The 19904-nt window shown below is 34.1% G+C and overlaps 1 protein-coding gene across 1 annotated transcript; it reads right to left on the reverse strand.

The window, feature by feature from the left end:
- Window positions 1-11287: 11287 nt before the first annotated feature.
- Window positions 11288-12460, reverse strand: LOC104586468 (F-box protein SKIP23-like). The gene has a single exon (XM_010243718.1). It carries the CDS (start codon window positions 12458-12460, stop codon window positions 11288-11290), a length of 1173 nt encoding a protein of 390 aa, XP_010242020.1.
- Window positions 12461-19904: the final 7444 nt, after the last annotated feature.

Below are 19904 nucleotides of genomic sequence, written 5' to 3' on the forward strand. Positions count from 1 at the left end.
TGTATTAATTAAAAGGTAACGGATATGGGTCCCGGTTCGGGTCGTTGTTGTTTTCTTTGTAAATAGAGTTCGGCGCCTTAACCACCGGTCCACCGTTTGTACCGAATGTTCGTACTCATAAAGGATACAGTACAAGAAGTCAACAATAGTAACTATTGGGAAGTACTAGTCGGCATGTCGGATCTGCTTGGGCCGGGTACCAACTGGTGCAGTCGAATTTTGGGAAGATGCCCTCAATTTATGTATTCATTTACAAATGATGCACTTCTACCTCCCAAAGGCTAAAATGTCCTGTGGGCTGTGATATTGTTTCAGTCACCCAACCAACATGCATCAGATATTCGTTTTAGGTTTGGTGGGCCATGAAGTGGCATTTGATAGGCGGCCCCACCTTGGCAATTGCTTACGCCAATGTCAAAGTTAAATCATGACCCACATCTTAAATTCCTCAAGTTTTGGTCGTTTCAGCCGTGGGTCCTTAAATGAAATCTTTTGAAATTCTAGAATTTTGAGTGATATTTTATGTTATTTTACATTAATATATGGATTGCAGATAGATACTCTGTAATTTGGGTAGTTTCATTTTAGGTCCTAGATTCAAATGTGCCATATAAATTTGATTTAGCTACGTTCAATTAAACATTAAGAGTAAAATTATGAAAAAGCCCATGATACGTTTTTTATTATTCATCTCTCTTCTACCCTTGGAGGCTTAATTTGAAAGGAGTATAAATACAAATTTTTGCAGTGTAAATACATACGAAATAGTATAAAAACTCTACATATTTGTATTTATACTCCTCCCAAAAAGAATTAGAATATGGGCATTTTGTAATTTCATCTCTTATTGTGATGCTATTTAACAAAGTTAGACTTAAAATGTATGTTTCTACAAGTTCATGTACTAAAATGGCATATTTTGAAAGTTCAAAGACTACCCTCAAAATACAAGCTTTCTCAATTTCTACTATTTATTATTAACATTATATTCAAATTTTTGACAAATTAAATACTTGAAACCTTGACAGGAAAACATCAAATGAAATAAATCTACCCATAAAAGCATATTTGATTTTGGTGGTTGTACCTAAAGTTTCATCTAGATGGAACCTTTTCATAATTGACCCAAGGCTATGTTTGGTTTAATGGAAAAGGTGAAAAAAGAAAAGGAAAGGCAGGGAAACACATATAAAGTTTGTAAAGATTTCCTTGCATTTCCTTTCCTTTTCCTATTTTTTCCTTCAAACCAAACACAGTCCAAAGGATTTATGAAATTTCTTCTTTAATATTTATAGAATCTTTTTATGGTTGACCAAGAAGAATGTCATGGATTCTCCGTTCGGAAATATTCCACAGAAAATGGGTCCAAAACCAAATAACCTTTCTTCAAAAAAAAAAAAAATCTACCCAAACAGGTGTATATCAGATTTCAATATTCTCAAAAAAAAAAAAAAGTCAACCAGTTCTGTTTTATAGGGGTGAAGTTTGGATAAGTCAACCTGAGTCCAAACTGACCTAACCCGCATTTTGTATGAACTGGGCTTAGATTTTCAGTCTTTGCGCTGGGCCTGGGTTTAAGATTATGGGTTTTCCATTTTTCAGGATGGGCTCGGACTTAACCCTTAGGTAGCCGAAACCCAGCCTGACCTTAGTCCAATTTGAGCTCGATTTGACTACACACATTTATATATACATATGTTGATATACATATAGCCTTAACTACACACATGCATATATACATATGTTGATACATAAATACATACGTAACCGGTCAACATATGTATATATGTTGAACCTGAAAATTCACTCATTGAATGAGTAAACAATTGAATTGGATTTAGTTGGATGATACCAATGAAATCGAATGTTATCTTCCGTTTTCTATTGAATTAACCGATCAACTTGCTATCGGACATTTATTTTGTATTTGGTAATTTTCACAAAAAAAATTGGCATACATACATACGCACATAAATACATACATAATATTATAACATTTTTTTTATGGGGAATTGGGATTGGGCAGAGCAGGGTGAACGTGAGGTCCACCGATCCATACCATGGAGAGAATGCAAATCCATGTGTTTAATCCCTGCCTCCTGCTTGGAGGGTACCAAGTGATCATCTGGACAATAAGATCATATCAGCGCCCAACAGGTATCCCACATGTACATCTCAGCATGTATTGAAAATATCTCTCGTATTTATCATAAGAAGATGTTCCTTGTACACGATTGGGATATCATGTGAGGCTCTGTGGGGTGCTGATGTGAACTACTCAACAACTGGGTCATCGGCAAAATCAGGTGCCAACTTGGGTGGGTTAAGATTAAGCTTTTTATAAATTCGGGCCCAATGCAACATAAATTTTTTAAATTGGATATCTGATTATCCACTTAAATTCCATTTGGAAGGAGTATAAATACAAATATGTAGAGCGCAAAACCTTATATTTTGTATAGATTTGTACTGTACATATTTGTATTTGTACTCCTTCCAATTGGCTCAGTTTGGAAGGAGTACAAATACAAATATATACAGTGCAAAATACATACAAAATAATACAAAATACAACGTTTTGCACTCTACAAATTTGTATTTGTATTCTTTCTAAACTGAGCGTTAAGAATCTGATGATGCGTAATCTGTTCGCTCTCTCATGTCCAGTGATTGGGCTCAGATAAGGTTCTGATTTGGCAGTGCCAAGCTGCACAGCCAAGTTGGTATCTGTACGTCCGAGTTGGAAAGAGCTGTAAAGAAAGAAGGATTAGAGTGCCTTGGTAAGTTTTACCTAAGAGAACACTCCGATGCTTAAGTCAGAATGGGGATTTCGTGAGAATGTATGAAAGAGCTTGAGTGCTTCAGTGTGCATACATCTTTTTGGTGGATTTGGGGTCCTTTTATAGCTATTTGAGGGTCAGGTGCCATTAGGCAATGTCTCTGAGCCTTTGGTGGAGCTGTTTCCGTAGTTTAAGGCATGCTGATGTATCAAATTGCTAGATTTGCGTGGCGGTTACAAGTCGCCTATAGGTCTTGTAGTACACAGTTTGGTGAGCTGTTCCTACGATTGCGATAACGGTGCCTGCGATGGTATGGCGTACGGAGCAATTAAGGCGAACTTGCCTCCATCTCGGCCTCTCATCTGATATTGGGTGTCACGTGTTGAGTTATCGAACTATCCTATTGATTTGAACACTGTCCTCAGCACAACGTCCACGTGCCATTGAGCGGGTGACCAAAATGCCCCTCATCAGAATCAAAGATTAGTATTCTGCTTGAGTATTCAAATATCACCCTTTTCTTGATATCACAATTGATACTTTGTTCTTTTTACCTTGATTTCACCAAGATTTATTGCTGTAGGCAGATCACTAGATTGATGCCTCCTTATTTAAAAGTTGGATAATATGTTGAAGAAAGAAGGGTATTAAAGTAATTACAGAGGAGAGTGTTGTATTGAATATTATTGATACATGGGGGAGAATAGGAAAAGATCTCGGTGGACCAAAGGGGGGTGGGGTTGGTTTTCACGGGAAAGCAGTGCTATCCAACTCAGTCGACGTCGGCAACAATTTTCACGGCCTCATAATTCAAATGAACAGTTGACAGGTTGAAGATAAGATGGTTGCTTTGTCTCTTTCTCCTCTTCTTTTGATTAATCCACTAATGCCCTTGATCATTTCTTTGTGTATTAAAGTAGCACTTTTCACTTTTCAGATTGAGGGTCATCTATAAAGGGTCTTGGGTCGGACTCGGAGGATACTTAGATTTGGGCCCCCATAACTTTCTGCCTTTTTCATTTTTTTTTTCTCTGGATGCTTGCATGAATTCAGATTCAGTACTCACAAGACAGTCACTTGCAATTATGTATCGAGAATATCTTTTCATAAATTAAAACATACAAGTACAAAAATATTCTCAAAATGGCTGTGAATACCTTGTGAATACGGTCGTGAGGACTGAATCGATCTCTGGCTTGCATTATTTGTCAACTATATACAATTTCTTGTTAAAAAAAATACAATCTATTTATATAGGGTTGTAATTAGGTTGGATTCACATTAAAATCAGTTAATCTAAACCCGGTTCAATTATTGAAATTCCAAATCCTAATTTACCTCCGCTCTATTGTTATTAAAATAAAAAAATTAAAATATATTTTTTAATTTATATAAAATGTATATAAATATAAAACATTATATATAATATCTATCTATCTATATATATATGCATTATTACATTACATATAATCACAGCTTGGATTTTATTGGATTGATTGTCAAATCGGGTATCAAATTTTTGGCAATATGTTGATAGCTCAAATTGCTTCCTAACCACATTAGGATTTTGTGACCCTTTTTTTCCTTAATTTTAAAAATAAAAATAAAACTCAAACATGGAGCTATCACCTACAACCAATTCAGTTAGCTTCCTTTTTTATTAGGAAATTGAATTTGATCACTCCCTTATAGAATATGAGTATCTTTTAACACCAGCCAGTGCTTTGCAAAGGTCTCCAGTTGATGTCAATGGGTTGGGATTAAACGTGTTAATAGACCAGATTTGGGTTGGATTTGTTGGAATTAAAATCAATTTGGATGGATTAGATAGACCATTAAGACATATTGAATTGGATCAGTCCAGATTTAATGGTCTAAAGTATTTATTGGATTGGATTGGACCTGATCCATTTGTAATGGATTTATTTTGGACATGATCAGATTGGACCTTTATCTGGTCCTTTGACATAAGATAAGAATATGGGTGTCAATTGACTAGCAGACTGCACTGCGTATGGCTTGGACCCAATTAAAAATTAAATCCAATTTGAACAGTTTGGACGGTCCAAATATTGAATTGGACCAGTCCAGAGTATTCATTGGATTGGATTGGACTTGGTCCATCTATAATGGACTCATACTGGGCCAGATTGGATTGGACCAATATCTGATCCATTGACGACCCTAGTTGGGATAGGATCTTAAAAGATGGTGTTGTTGACTAGTGTTGATATATAAAGTAGATACCTAGCATCTATTTGGCATTGATGCCGTTGCTCCAGAAAACATGACACATCAGCACCATGTCGGAAAAACGGTGCTCCAAGAAACACCAATATATTTGGAACTGTTTTTCTAAAAAAAATGGTGCTCCAAGCCAATGCCTTAGAAATCGAGAAGGCGTGGTTTGGAGCAACACCGAATTTGATGTTTTCTCAGATTGCAGCTCATTGCTGCCAACGAGAACATGATGTGGCAGTGACGTGGACTTCCTATAATGGGTACCAGTGCTAAAAACAGATATGGAGCACTGGTACCAAACAGAAAGTATTGATGTTGCTCTAGGAAACGTCCTACCTGGCAGCAAGTTTCCAAACAGAAAAAAAGACAATTCTCTCAAAAAATGATGTTTCCAACCCATACATCAGAAAACGGTATTGTATCTGCAGCATCGATGCCAAACATATACCTAATGCACATGCTTTGTATATAATGGCTTTAGGATCCAACTGAAGCACAAAGCCATCCACTCCCATCCGACTGTCCTATATGCAGATTTTACAAAAATGGTTGTCACTATTTTACTTGATTTCCAAATCAATTTATCACTTAGGGGGCATTCTTCTTTCAGATTTTGAGAGGGGGGAAAGTTGGTTAATGGGATTTTGGTTCCCATTGACCAAGAATCCCATGTTCTTTTTTTTTTTTTTCAGATTTGTGGAAACTGGGGAAAGTTTATTTTCCTGGGTATCGCTTATTGGAGTAAGTGATACCCATCTCCTAGGTGGATAAATAATTTTTCCACTTAGGGGGAAAGTTGCCAACACTTGAATGTGACAAACCTTTTTAATTATGGATTTTTATGACTAAAATGATCATTACCTTATTTATACGAGAAATAAAAGAACATGGGTAAATGCATTTATTCGGGTAAGTGTTTTCCAGAAAAAAACTTACCCAGATAACTGCATTTACCCAGATAACTGCATTTACCCAGATAAATAACTTACTGAAAAACGAACAGAGCCTTATTGTAATACATTTATGGTTTCACTGGAAGTTGTGTCCAAAAACTCTAGTATTTTAGTGCGGTTCCAGCTGCCATTGAGCCCAACAAAGTATTTACTTTTATAGTAGACAATTCACAATTGGAATGGGTTTTGTTTACACCAATTCAAACTGACTTTAATTTGTGAGGAATTGCACATTTGCACCTATGGTTCTCCTATAAAATTCAATTGTTTGCCATCCTAAATTGCCCACAAAATGTAATGCCTTTAGAGCTGTAATTGTTTGTCTCCCCCATGCTGAATGGTAGTTTTTGGGTTGGGCATTGAAACATTGCTTTATTCATTCTTACCATCTTTCGAATACATAGTCCTTGGATTTTGTTTGTTTGGACAAAAAAAGAAAAAAAAAAGAAAATTTCTATTCTATTTTCTCCCTTGATTCCTTCAGGATGAAAATTGTCTTATTTCTATTGAAAAATATAGTGGTTCATGAGTGACTGGATTGACAGAATTGATTGCTATATGCATGGATGTGAATCCAAATTTTATCTTGTTTATGGGTAATATATATACATTTTCTCATGTTAAAGACTTGAACCATATGTGCTGTTTTTTCCAAAACAAATTGTTCAACACTCTGAATGCCTCTTTCTTTCATTCCTGGTTTAATAATAAGCATGTTTAGCCGTCAATGGCAGTAGATCTAGGTTAAAAGAAGAAACTATAAAGGATGACACAAGAAAGATTTCTAATTATTTTAATAAAGTTTAGTTTGTAAAAAGAAAATAAAAATGGTATATAACCTCTATATCATCATATAATAAAATTTAGATTTTAGACCGTAAAAGAAAATAACTACCCTATATTGTGAAATATTGGAAAAAGTTGCTACTTTTCTTATATGCTTCAGAAATTTAAGGTTCTAGTTTAGAAGTTCATCTTGGTTTTCATTACTTTGTCACAACAGTTCTGCTTATCCATCCTGGATGTACCCAGAGTCAAATTTAATCCATTATTTCACAAAATTGGTTCTCACAGTTTCTTCTTATACAGCTATGCATTGAGAATATCAGATCTTGACATGAACAAAACTATATATAGTTGCAACGGGCTGTAAAGACGTGAGCTTGAAATCTCAACAAAGTATATATATACATACATACAAAGAGTAGCTTCAAATTAAACTTTTCATAATAACCAATGAAGAAAAAAAGAATACAATGGCGCAACATAAATCGCAAAAAGATTTCATCACATTGCACCCATTCCTACAATCTCAATGATAGTACCTAACGAGGTCTATCTGTTTACCTAACGAGTATGATCGATTATCCAATCTGGTTTGAGTATCTACTGAACTGATTTCTAAGTTGTAAAATAGAGCTTGGTTTGAAGAGCAAAACCTTGATTGACTGATTTGAAGAACTCGTTAATGACAACAGTGAAGAAATAGATCAATCCCGAATTAGAGCATGGGTGGTTCTGCAAAAATTAAAATCATATTGTAGTCAGTTAAAAGAAAAAAGAAAAAGAAAGAAGGAGACGAAGAGGAAGCAGGGAAGAAGAAGAAGATCCTGCATCGGAGAAGATCCCAGATCCCGAATCAAAGAATGTGCGGTTGATTTAGAAGAAGAAGGAGGAGGGGAAGAACCGAAAAAGAAATGGGTCGGTGGTGATCTTACCTCATCGGAGGGCAGTTCGACGACGACGAGTATCCTGGATTGACTGATTTGGAAGGAGGACGAGGGGAAGAACCGAATAAGAATGGGCACTTCTTCCTCTGGTTGATTAGGGTCCAAAACGGTGGGGGTATTTTTGTCAAAAAGATAATAAAAAAAAGCATAAACCGGAATGGGAATGGCATTCCTTGGGGTGGGGTTGGGAATGGGCATTCCCCCATATGGGGCCCTATTCCGTTTGACCAAACATCCAGAATGGGAATGAATCATTCCAATTCTGATTCTAGATTCGTATTCCCTCGAACCAAATGGACCCTTACATTCTATTCATATACTAATAGACTGATGTATCCTACCTATCTAATCACGGTTAGGATTGAAATCGGAATCAGAATTAGAATTGAAATTGAAATCCCTTTAAATTAGAATTGGAATCATCTATTCCCAATGCTTGTTTGGTTCAGACGGGAATCGAAGTCGGATTCTCATCCTTGGTTGTTTAGTTAATTTGGAGTTGAAATCGGATTCAACTGTTTTTTTTTTCAGTTTTTTAGTTTATCAATATTTTATGTGATCATTATTGTAATAATATCATATTAATATTCTATTACTACTTTATGATTATTATGTTATTAGTATTTATTAATTAATATCATAGTATTTATTATTGATTTATTAATACCCTTATAAGCATTAAGAAAAAAAACTATACGATAACAAAAAACCGAATGTATCAAGTGAATCTTATGGACTTCAATTTTAAAACCATAAGCAATGTATGAAATAACTAATGACAGGGTGGATTTTAAAAATGGAAAAAGATGTGAAAAAATTAAAAGAATGAGGGAGCTCAAGTACGAAAGTTGAACAAAGCAGCCCTCAAATCATTAGTCAATTGTGCAGAGTATTTTAGGGTTAATAGGATAAAAAACTTGGAGATTAATGGTCTATTGCAAAGGCTACAAGCGGCAAAGCAAAATACAACATAACAAAAAATAACACTACAGGGATCAAGTTCTTCAAAGGCGAATTGTTTTTAGTGTTCAATTTATGGTTGCAATGGAAGAATCTGGATTTTCTACTTATAAGAACTTTGCCTATGTTTGCCCATAATACACTATCTCTGTGTATTAAGTATATTTCCCTATACATAATACTATATAGGAGGATGAGATGTTCTCCATGTATAATTGTGATATTATATGGATAGACGTGAACAAAATTCTTATAAACAGGAGATCCGGACTCGCAATAGAGTGTTTTGGGATTTAGGAGGTGGAGGTTTGGGGGAGGAGGACAGCAATGACCCAAAGCATTGTATGCGCGCATAGCTGAAAGTTATTGAAAAAGGGCCGGAGTTTAATGTTATTTTTGCAAGTCAAATTAAATTAAAGTAACTTAGATTGGTAGGTTGGTAAATGAGTGTTGATTATTTCCACCAAGTCCATAATCCTGATTTTCTACATGTAAGGAATTGGGATGTTCTTTAGTTTGTTCATGACATTTAGATTTTGGTTATCAAGTATTAGTCCTAGTCCTAGGAGAAAAAAAAAGCTTTTCTTCATTTTTGAACATGTTTAAGTATTAGTCCTAGCAGTATTCTAAGTCAGTATATACCTTGACATATCAAATTGTAGGTCTATCTAGAAAGCTTTGTGTTTGTTGAATCCTAGAGTAGATACACCCAAAACTTTTGCATCTGTCAAATACCAAAAGGGGAAATTTTTGATTCAAGGATAATGTAATTTACCATGCCTCAGTTAAATGAATGGTTTCTATTGTTCATTTGTGTTCTTTTCCAGAGGTTAGAAACCCATTCCTTCATTAGAGTCTTGTGGTGCAATGTGATACAATGAGATTGAATTGCCAATGAATGGTTTAACTTGGTCCAATATTATTTGGTTTGAGTTAAATTTGTTATTTCACAAACCATTGTTTTCAATGTTGCAATACTTTATTTGGGTATTGAAGCAACATGCCTTGACCTTTTATAACAAAATCAAAAGAGACCCCACCTAGTGCTACATCAGGTCTTTACATTTGTCCCTCTAATCCACGTTGTTCTCTCTTTTCCTACATATATCATCACAAAGCTTTCTTGGCACTAAACAAATTGAATAGACAAGTATTAAAGTTTCCAAAATCAAATATAATGAGTTTCCAATTGTCTGAACTTAAACAACCCTTGTATTAATTTCTCTGTCTTTCTCTCCCTTTTCCTACTTTTTCCTTCAAACCAAACATAACCTAAAGTTTTCACCTTTCAGAAATCAGAATTCTTTTGGCACGCCAAAGATACCCATTAGAGCAACTCTATCCACATCAATCATCAGCCAAGAGAAAAATAATTCAATGGAGTGAAGCTCATCATTTGCTTCCGATCAAGAGATAGCTCGTCGGATCATATCTCCACCTGGGTTTAGAGTCTCATCATTGTTGGAGCTGCGATTAGCTTCCTCTTCATTTTGAATTTTTTTTTTTATCAGTTGGATTTTTATATTGAAAATTTAAAGAATAGAATTAGTCAAATAGCTAAACCATAAGGGTAGTTTAAGAAATTTGCCCAAACTAAAACCCAAAGTAAGAGAATTAGGAAAGTTGAATCAAAAGGGACTTACGGTTTTAATGAATGATCTGCTGCTTAGGTAGTGAAAATGTAACCTTACTTGTGCTGCCTAATATTTAATTGCAATACTTAAAAAACTTTAATGAACGAATGGTTAACACCCAACTAATGCAAATGAAGGAATTTCAATATGCTGTGGCGTTAAATGCATTCATGGTAGGCTGCTATCACTCAAATGCAACATATATGATGTAATGTAAGTCATATGAATCCAAGGGAGACATTAACAAACAAAAATAGAAAAGGCCAATGAAAGAATGAGGGATGGAAGGATGGACATAAGACAAGACTTGATAAATTATCGATTCAAGAAAACAAATGAGATAATGATAAAACTGAGTCCTTAATGAAACTTATTAAACGAATGAAGACTAAATGATCTTTTGCTCTAATGCAAAATGATGAGAAGAGTGATTAGGTATGCTAAATGCCATGATGCAAGGAGCTGCTACCCAAGGGGGTTCTTAGGAATGATCGATGACTAATTGGCCTATTAATTAAAATGATGGTGAAGGTGAATTAAAACCGACTACTGACGTGTTCTAAGTGACATAAGCTAATAATTAAGTCGGTGATCAAACAAATGTTATCTTTTATTTGAGTGAATTAATTCCTTTCTCTCTTCGAAATCAAATAAATGATATGAAAATTAGAGACATAGAGATCATCCTATTAAATAGGATTAGTGTTAGATTCTACGTAATTAATGCTATAGATTAATTGGAATTGGATCACTAAAAGAGAATCAAACGAACTTTTACCGTGCATTCATATATATTAACCTTAATTAACCACCACTACAACAAACAATTAAGTAAATAAATAAAAGAAACAACCTCTTCTTTATGTTGTTTAATCAATAAAAAATCAAACAAATTAGAATTCATATCATACTATCATCCTCTAACCAAAATCTAACTTCTTTTCAAATATAAAACGTCTATTAATTAATTAATTTCCAATACTACCTTTCTACCAAGGTTGAGGCGTAACCCAAATTATAGTATTACTACAAAAGGGAGGGCCCTTATAAAACGACTTATCTGCCAGGTCGAATACAACCGTGTCGCGACAACCGAACGTATTGTGGAAGTATCTTTGAGAATAGTCGTCATTAAAGTAGATGGAATCACCTCTGCTGCATTCAGGAAAGTAACGACTAGACAATGACATTGAGCAATTGTCACTCAGAAATAGCATTTGATCGCCTATGCTCTTTATCTTCATCCACCTTCGATTCATCCTATCCAATTTGTATCCTTGGAATTCCACTGTTTTGTAGGGCTGGAGTAGACTGCCATCTACCTTCTGCCACTCACAGTCGATCCTTAAGACCAGTATCAGATCCCCCAACGACTCCACCAAATACAACTTGTCAACCAATCTTGGTTCTGCTACTCTAGGTGCAATTTCTATAACTGATATGGGATCAGAGTCAATATCAACGGTTACCACGGGTCCCTGATTACTGAGAGCATAAAACAATCCATTATGATATATAATATCTTCGTATGGATCCCATCGGGTAGTTAACGTCTTCCATCTCTTATTTCCAGGTCTCCAGAAAGACAAATTCTCCTCCTCACAGACCATAATAGCCATCACCACATAGTTTGATGTTGTATCTGGGTTAGAAGACAAGATTGCCTTCATTACGAATTGGAACTTTCGTAGCCTTTCTGGGTCAGCACTGTCTTGAGGGTCCGAGAATGTCGACAGTGATGGTAGCTGAATTTTGGCTCTGGAGAAGGGATTTAGTAGAAAAATCTCTTCCCTATAATCATCCTCTATAACCAGCCAACCTTCTGATGATCCGCAACACCAGTTTCGGTGTAGTTCTGGGAGATGAGCACCATAAGTCTTGCCAGAATATAGACTAAAGAAAGCGCGGGTTTCCTTATTAAATTTACCGGGAATTATCACAAGTGGAATTTGACGGGGAATACGCGAACGATTCTCAACTGCAACAGATCGCCAGGACGTGCAAACAGATGCAAAGTTAATATGATCGGAAAGACGAACCAATCTAAATACAATCTCCTCCAACAGATCCTTTGGAAATTTAGACCAGTCGATGTTGTCGGAGCCATTGTCGACACTGTCGCAACATACAAGTAAGTTGGTCGCTTTCGAACCAGAAGCCATACTTCGCTCGAACTATTGAATTATAATTTGAAATTATCAAATTTTTGGAACACGGATAGCTCCGAGGTAGCTATATATATATATATATATATATATTTTTTTTTTTTTTTAGTTTCAAAGCATCTAACGCTAGGCCTAGAATGCTAGTCGTAGTAGAACAGAGAAACAAAAGATTTAAACGGCAATTAGGATTAGGATTTCTTATCCATTAATTACTCTCCGCCTGCGTACGTTGTACCAGCCTACCCGGAATTGGACTCTTGAATTGGTTTCTTTTTCGGACTATTTCCCATCAAGTCTAGACTCCAACTCCCAAGTTTTTTTGGTACATTCCATGTCAAACCAGATTCTAAAGGCCCACTAAATTATCATTGACCCCATAAAAAGCATCAAATAACAAGCTTTTGTGCGACTATTGTGGTTGTTTGTATATCCAAATTTATCTTCTAAATCATCTCTAATTCCTAAATATCTTTTAAGTTATCTCTAATTCCTAAATATCTTTTAAATTATCTCTAACTTTTATTTATCTTCAAAATTATTTCTAATTTAGTAGAGAGTTTATCTCCTAAATTATTTTTAATTCTTATTTATCTCTCCCCTACTTTTTATCTATATCTATCTAAACAAAGTTTAGATTAAAAAATTATAAATTATTTAAGTATTCTAATAAAATTATATAATAACTTTAAAATATTTATTAAAAACACAAAAAATAATTCTATATTTCAATGGAAAGCTAATGGAAGGGGGTCTTTGTCTCATGATCATGGTTTTTAAAACCGAACCAGTCAGGGGTCTGGTTACCGGTTTGAACGGTCTGATCATTTGACCTGAATGGTTGGCCCGTTCTGACAAAAAAAAAATTTAAAAGAAAAATTTTAAAAATTGAAAAACAGTCAAAACCATTCAAATAATTTGAATGGTTAACCGGGCGATTCAGCGGTTTGCTGACCAAAATCAACAGTTTTGGGGAAAAACAGAATCGGTTTTTCCGGTCTGACCATTCGGTCCGGTCCGGTTTTGAAAACCATGCTCACGATCATAGTACAGGGGGTCTTTGTTGCAAAACAAAGTACAGGGGGGTCTTTGTAATTTACCCAAATAAATATTAATAAAACTTAGTAAATATTAAAAATATGTTTCAATTCGACTTAAAAATCCAACTTAATAAACTCTAATAAAAATAAGAAATTTAAATATAAAAGTATTAATTGATAGTTTTAATAATATTATTAGATAACTTATGAGTTAAGACCATGGTTTTTAAAACGAACCGGTCAGGGGTCTGATTACCAGTTCGAACGGTCCGACCGTTCGACCCGAATGACTGGCCCATTCTAACAAAAAAATTAAAAAATTAAAAATTGAAAAACGGTCAAAACCGTTCGAATGGTTTGAACGGTTAACCGACCGATTCAGCAATTTGTTGACCAAAATCAACGGTTTTGGGGAAAAATGGAACCGATCAGGTGACCGATTCCCGATTTTTCCGGTCCGGTCCAATTTTGAAAACCATGGTTAAGACCATAATAAACGCTAATAAAAAATATAAATTGATAGTTTTAAAATACCAACAATTAATTAAAAATCTGAAAAATTTTGAAAAACCTAAACGTAATTAAAATACTAAAAATAATTAAAAACATTGAAAATTAACAAAATTTTATATTCATGAGGGTATTTACTGAAAATAATTAAAAAATACAATTGATAGTATGTTATTATTAAAAAATACCAAAAATTATTAAAAAAATACCCAAGCCAAAAATTATTGAAAATTACCTATATTTTTATTAACTATGGTATTTATTTAGTTATTTAATTTATTTTTACTGAAAGAAAATTAATTAAAAATCCAAAAACTCTGAAAAACCTAAAGCTTAATTAAAATACTAAAAATAATTAAAAATTAAATTAATTGTATTTTATTGCAAAAATACTATATAATAATGAAAAAAATAATGTATTTTAATTATTAATAGTAATATAATTAACAATAATTATTTTTAAACTGTAATTAAAGTAATTATAATTTGAGCTATAAATAGTAGAAAATTACATTTAGTTAACAAAAAGTTTTAGCCAAGAAATTAGCAATATTTTTGAAAATATGATAATTTCTAGAAATTATTGTATTTTAAATAAGCATAATAATTTAATAATTACAATATTTTAATAGCTAATAGTATTTCAATAATAAATAATAAAAAATAACAAATCGTTTATAAGTTAACCTAACCCGATTAGATCTATAATTTTGTAGGCTCAAGCAACTATTTTCTTTTGAGTTAGGTCTAGTTGAGATATGCACCATGCCCACACATTATCAAGGATAATCACATCCGAAGTCTAATTGGGTAGAAAACTTTTGGAGTCCATTGATGGCTTTAGCGGATAGGGCTAGGGGTGCTCATGGTTTGGTTAACAAAACCGTGGGCCTTTTTTTTGTAACCGAACCGGTACTACCGATTTTGGAAAACCGGTAACTGAAACCTAACCGAAACCAATTGGTTAACCAGTTGACTAATTCGGTTAACCGTCGATTTTGTTCGTCGGTTTTTTGGTTTTTAAAATTTTACAATATATATTATAAAAATGAATATAAATATATAATAAAAAATTATAGATATATAAAATATTATATTTTAAATAATAAATAATATATCATATATTATAATATATATTTATATATATAATGCATATATAAAATATATATAATATTCATACATATATATAAAATATGTATACCGGTCGGTTCGGTTAACCGCCAGTTTTCTATATTGGTTAACCGAGACCAAACCGGTAACTTTAGTTTTTTAAAAACACCAAACCGACTGGTTCAGTTAATCGATTTTTCAGTTCGGTTTCAGTAGCTTCGTTTTTTCGGTTTTTTTTGCTTGCCCCTGGATAGGGCCCAAGCTAAACAATCCCTAATAAGCTCCACTTGGAAGTTATATACATATATGGTAAATATTATTATATAATATTTAAATAAAAAAATTTATATTAATATATATAGAAATGTTATACTTTTTTTTATACTAGACTAGAATTAAATAAAACTTTTAATTTGTAAAAAATCATAGTTTTATAATTAGCACGGGCCTCTTTATTAACAGAAAATGTGCAAGCTCAAGTTTGAGCCCGACCCGACCATCGGGCCTAGATCTTGAGCCCGAGCCCAACCCTTATATAAAGCCCAAAGCTCAAGCCCAAACCCAATGCCAGATTTGTACACAAAATGTCTTATTTTCAATATACTTTTATAAACTAATATTATATTAATTTAGTAATAAATTAATAAATTAATAAACTAATTTATATTTTCTAATAGTAAATTGATATTTATTAATAATTTAAGAAGCATATATATATTATATTTATTATATATAACATAAGTATTTTTTTATATATAATAGTATCGGGTCAGGCTTATTTGAGAAAGCCCAAGCTCGAGCCCATGAGACTAAAATTTTGTCCAAGCCTAAAAAATAATGGGTTAGGTCGGGCTGGGCCATCAGGCTACCTGGCCCATGAATAGGTTTAATTGTATACATTAAAAATCATATGAAATAGAAATTTAAACATATTTTTCATTTTTTTTTAAATGGACCTTTCATAACTTGGCTGGGTCTGTGGCCTAGCCTGACCCAAGGCTTGGCCCAGCACGACCCGATTTACACCTCTACTTGAACTCGCCCAATACTGGGGATGGAGTGGGGAAATTCGAGGATTACCCATCCTTGATGAGGAGTGGGGTGCCTTGCCCCTTAACTCGCCTCGCATTGAGGAGTAGTTACCTTGCCTTGAACCCGCCTGATACTAGGGACGGGGTGGGGATGGGGTAGAGTGTTGACTATGGGGTAGGGACAAGGATGGGGTGCCCCACCCCGTTGTCATTCCTATATAATTGTTAATTAGTAGTGAAAATAATAACAATTACTAAAATTACTATAAATTATTAATAAAACTAAATTTATTAAAAAATATTTGTTCATATTAAATTTACAATAATTATTTTTTGTAAATCAACATTAAATGAAAATACAATTATTAAAATTTTAGATATTAACAATAACTTTGAATACTTTTAGTTAATTAACAACAAATTTTGATTATTAATTTAATAATAAATAAAATTAATAAATCTTTTAGATTTTCCCGTACATCGCACGGATTCCCCTGTAGTTTGCTAAAATAAAACCAAGTGAAAAGTTATATTATGAAAAATTAAAGTTTTTTATTTAATGGTTATGCATTGGTTTGTTTAGAGTTATGAGACATTTTATTGAGGCACAACCATCAAGAGTAAATGTGCAAGAGAATTAGAAAGCCAATACCCTCCACAAATTTTCCAAACCCAAGCACATGTACAATCCAGCCCCGAGTGCAAAAGCAACCAAATTATTTCTATGTTGCGACAATGTCGACAATGGTTCCGACAACATCGACTGGTCTGCTGAATTTCCAAAGGATCTGTTGGAGGAGATTGTATTTAGATTGGTTCGTGTTTCCAATCATATTAACTTTGCATCTGTTTACACGTCCTGGCGATCTGTTGCAGTTGAGAATCGTTCGTGTATTCCCCGTCAAGTTCCACTTCTAATGCTTCCCGGTAAATTTTTATACGAAAATCCGCAATTTCTTTAGTCTGTATTCTGGCAAGACTTATGGTATTTATTTCCCAGAAATACACCAAAACTAGTGTTGCAGATCATCGGAAGGTTGGCTGGTTATAGTGGATGACCCTACGGAAGAGATTTTTCTACTAAATCCCTTCTCCAGAGACAAAATTCAGCTACCATCACCATCGACATTCTCGGACCCTCAAGACAGTGCTAACCCAAAAAGGCCACGAGACTTCCATTTCATAGTGAAAAGGCAATCTTGTCCTGTAACCCAGATACAACATCAAACTATGTGGTGATGGCTATGGTCTGTGTTAGGCAGAAATTGTCTTTCTGGAGACTGGAGACCTGGAGATAAGAGATGAAATACATTAACTACCCGATGGGATCCATACAAAGATATTATATATTATAATGAATTGTTTTATGCTCTCAGTAATCGGGGACCCGTGGTAACCGTTGATATTGACTCTGATCCCATATCACTTAAAGAAATTGCACCTAGAGTAGCAGAACCAAGATTGGCTGACAAGTTCTATTTGGTGGAGTAGGTGGGGGATCTGATACTGGTCTTAAGGAACTATGAGTGGCAGGAGGAAGATGACAGTCCACAAATTGGATAGGATGAATCGAAGGTGGATGAAGATAACGAGCATAGGCGATCAAATGCTATTTCTGGGTGACAATTGCTCAATGTCATTGTCTAGTCGTTACTTTCCTGAATGCAGCAAGGTGATTCCATCTACTTCAATGACGACCATTTGCAGGATACTTCCATAGTTCGTTCCGTTGTCACGATACGGGTGTATTCAATCTGGCAGATTGGGTTACGCCTCAACCTTGGTAGTAAGGGAGCCCGAAGGCGATACTATTGGAAATTAATTAATATACGTATGTTTTATATTTGAAAGAATTTAGATTTTGGTTAGAGGATATGATTACTAATTTGTTTGTTTGATTTTTTATTGATTGCTAGAACTTGGATTGCATAATGAACCAAACACACACACACACACAAATAAGTCTATCCCTATCAACATGGGCAATTCTAGAATATATGATATTGGCAATTAGTGTTTTTTGGGTAGCATTAACACTTGTAAAATATAATGCATTTTCCCTTTGGCTTCTTTACATGAAAAGAGACGTACCAAATAGCGAGTGTAGGTGAGAGATGCAAAAAATGAAATAAACAATGAGTTTAGGTCCTCTATAAAACCAATCTCAACCTGATACATCTCTTAAGGTATTTTGATTAGTACACATTCCACCACCAACAGGTCTGAAGGGTTCCCAACAAATAAGAAAACAAGAGGTAAGAGGAGTCATGTGAGGCAAAGTCTGAGATAAAGGAACCCAAATCCATAGGCAACAGAGTACAGATCTCACTTGTTCACGACTAAGCAATCAATATATGATAGTAACAGGTGTAAAACTTTCAGTTCACGACTATAAAACCCAGTTATTCTCACTTGTTCAAATCTTTTAACATGTGCAATGGAACACCTATGACACATTGATTGTTTAGTGCAACAAGTGCAAGAAAAAAATATAGTAGCTCCTAACTCTAGGCCACAATGACTTTCTTATCCAATATCCAACTTCTTTGTGCTTTATTTCTTTTTGTAAAGAATATGGCATGATGTGATACTCATTTTTGGACATAAAACAATTTACATTATCATAGAATTTAAAATAAATAAAGCAGAAACCTTCATGTTCAAATCAATTTTCTCTAGGAGGGGTTTAGAAAGATATCAATCAATATTATTACATCAAGCATAAAACAATCATCACAAAAGTAGATATAATGGGATGTTTTAAGCATGTTTTTTTTTTTCTTTGTTTTAATAAGTACCTTTTAAGCATGATTTATTACAAAAAAATAAGTATCAAAACCTAGAAAGAAACAACATAGAATTCCTAGGCCACACGGGAAAGAGAATCAATTGCAAGGTGCCCAACTTTGTGAATGTGAATTAGATTATAGGGTTTAAGTTCTAAGAAAGTTGGAATATTCTGATGCCCAGGTTATAATCCAAATATCAAGGAAAAGGTAAAAAAGAGCATGGAACCAGAACTTACCTCTACTATTTCACTGTTGGTCATTCTCACCCCAAATGCAAAAAGTAATTAATAACCTTTGTTTTTTCAAAAAAAAAAAAAAAAAGCTCCAACTACAACCGTAGACAGGTTTACCCATCACTTGAGCAAAGGCCTTTGTGTGTGGTGTCCATCCTGTTGCAAACATGGGATGGGAGAAACCATCAATAGCTCCTTTATTGTCCATCCTGAATGAATTATTGTTTTGTCTTCTAGTGGATAAGACATTAAGTAGGTTTTCAGCTCCTTAATGGATAAATGGTATGTTGGATTAACCGCAAAATCCCTAGATATTTTATTATATTTACATGGCTCTCTTATATATCCACTAAAAGACAAGACAATAAGTCATTCAGTTCAGCCACTTCAGTCATTAAGTAGGCTCTCAGCTCCTCAGACTTCTTGTAGAGCTCGTGGAATTGGCTAATGGAATATAATTTTCCATTCCTTTATTTTTCACCAATTTCTAAGCACAACATTGAATTATATAATTTAGAGGTAATAAGATTAGTAAAGGCCAATTTGCCTAAAATGTAAAATAAAGTGATAAAGATGTAAATTTAGATCATTTGAGAGATTAAATGGTGGTATGGCTTAATTGAATCAATTGGTTGGTTTGGAATTAGTGATAAAATAATTTCACATTTCCTCGGTTTGAATTAATTGAATAAAAAGAATATGTGGATTTGCGACCACTTGACAGTGTCTTA

The sequence above is a fragment of the Nelumbo nucifera genome, chromosome 1, assembly GCF_055504915.1.
Source record: "Nelumbo nucifera cultivar China Antique chromosome 1, China Antique-T2T, whole genome shotgun sequence".
Taxonomy (NCBI): Eukaryota; Viridiplantae; Streptophyta; class Magnoliopsida; order Proteales; family Nelumbonaceae; genus Nelumbo; species Nelumbo nucifera.

Excerpts from the sequence above, each read along its gene's own strand:
- LOC104586468 (XM_010243718.1), bottom strand. The coding sequence starts at position 12,460 with ATGGCTTCTGGTTCGAAAGCGACCAACTTACTTGTATGTTGCGACAGT.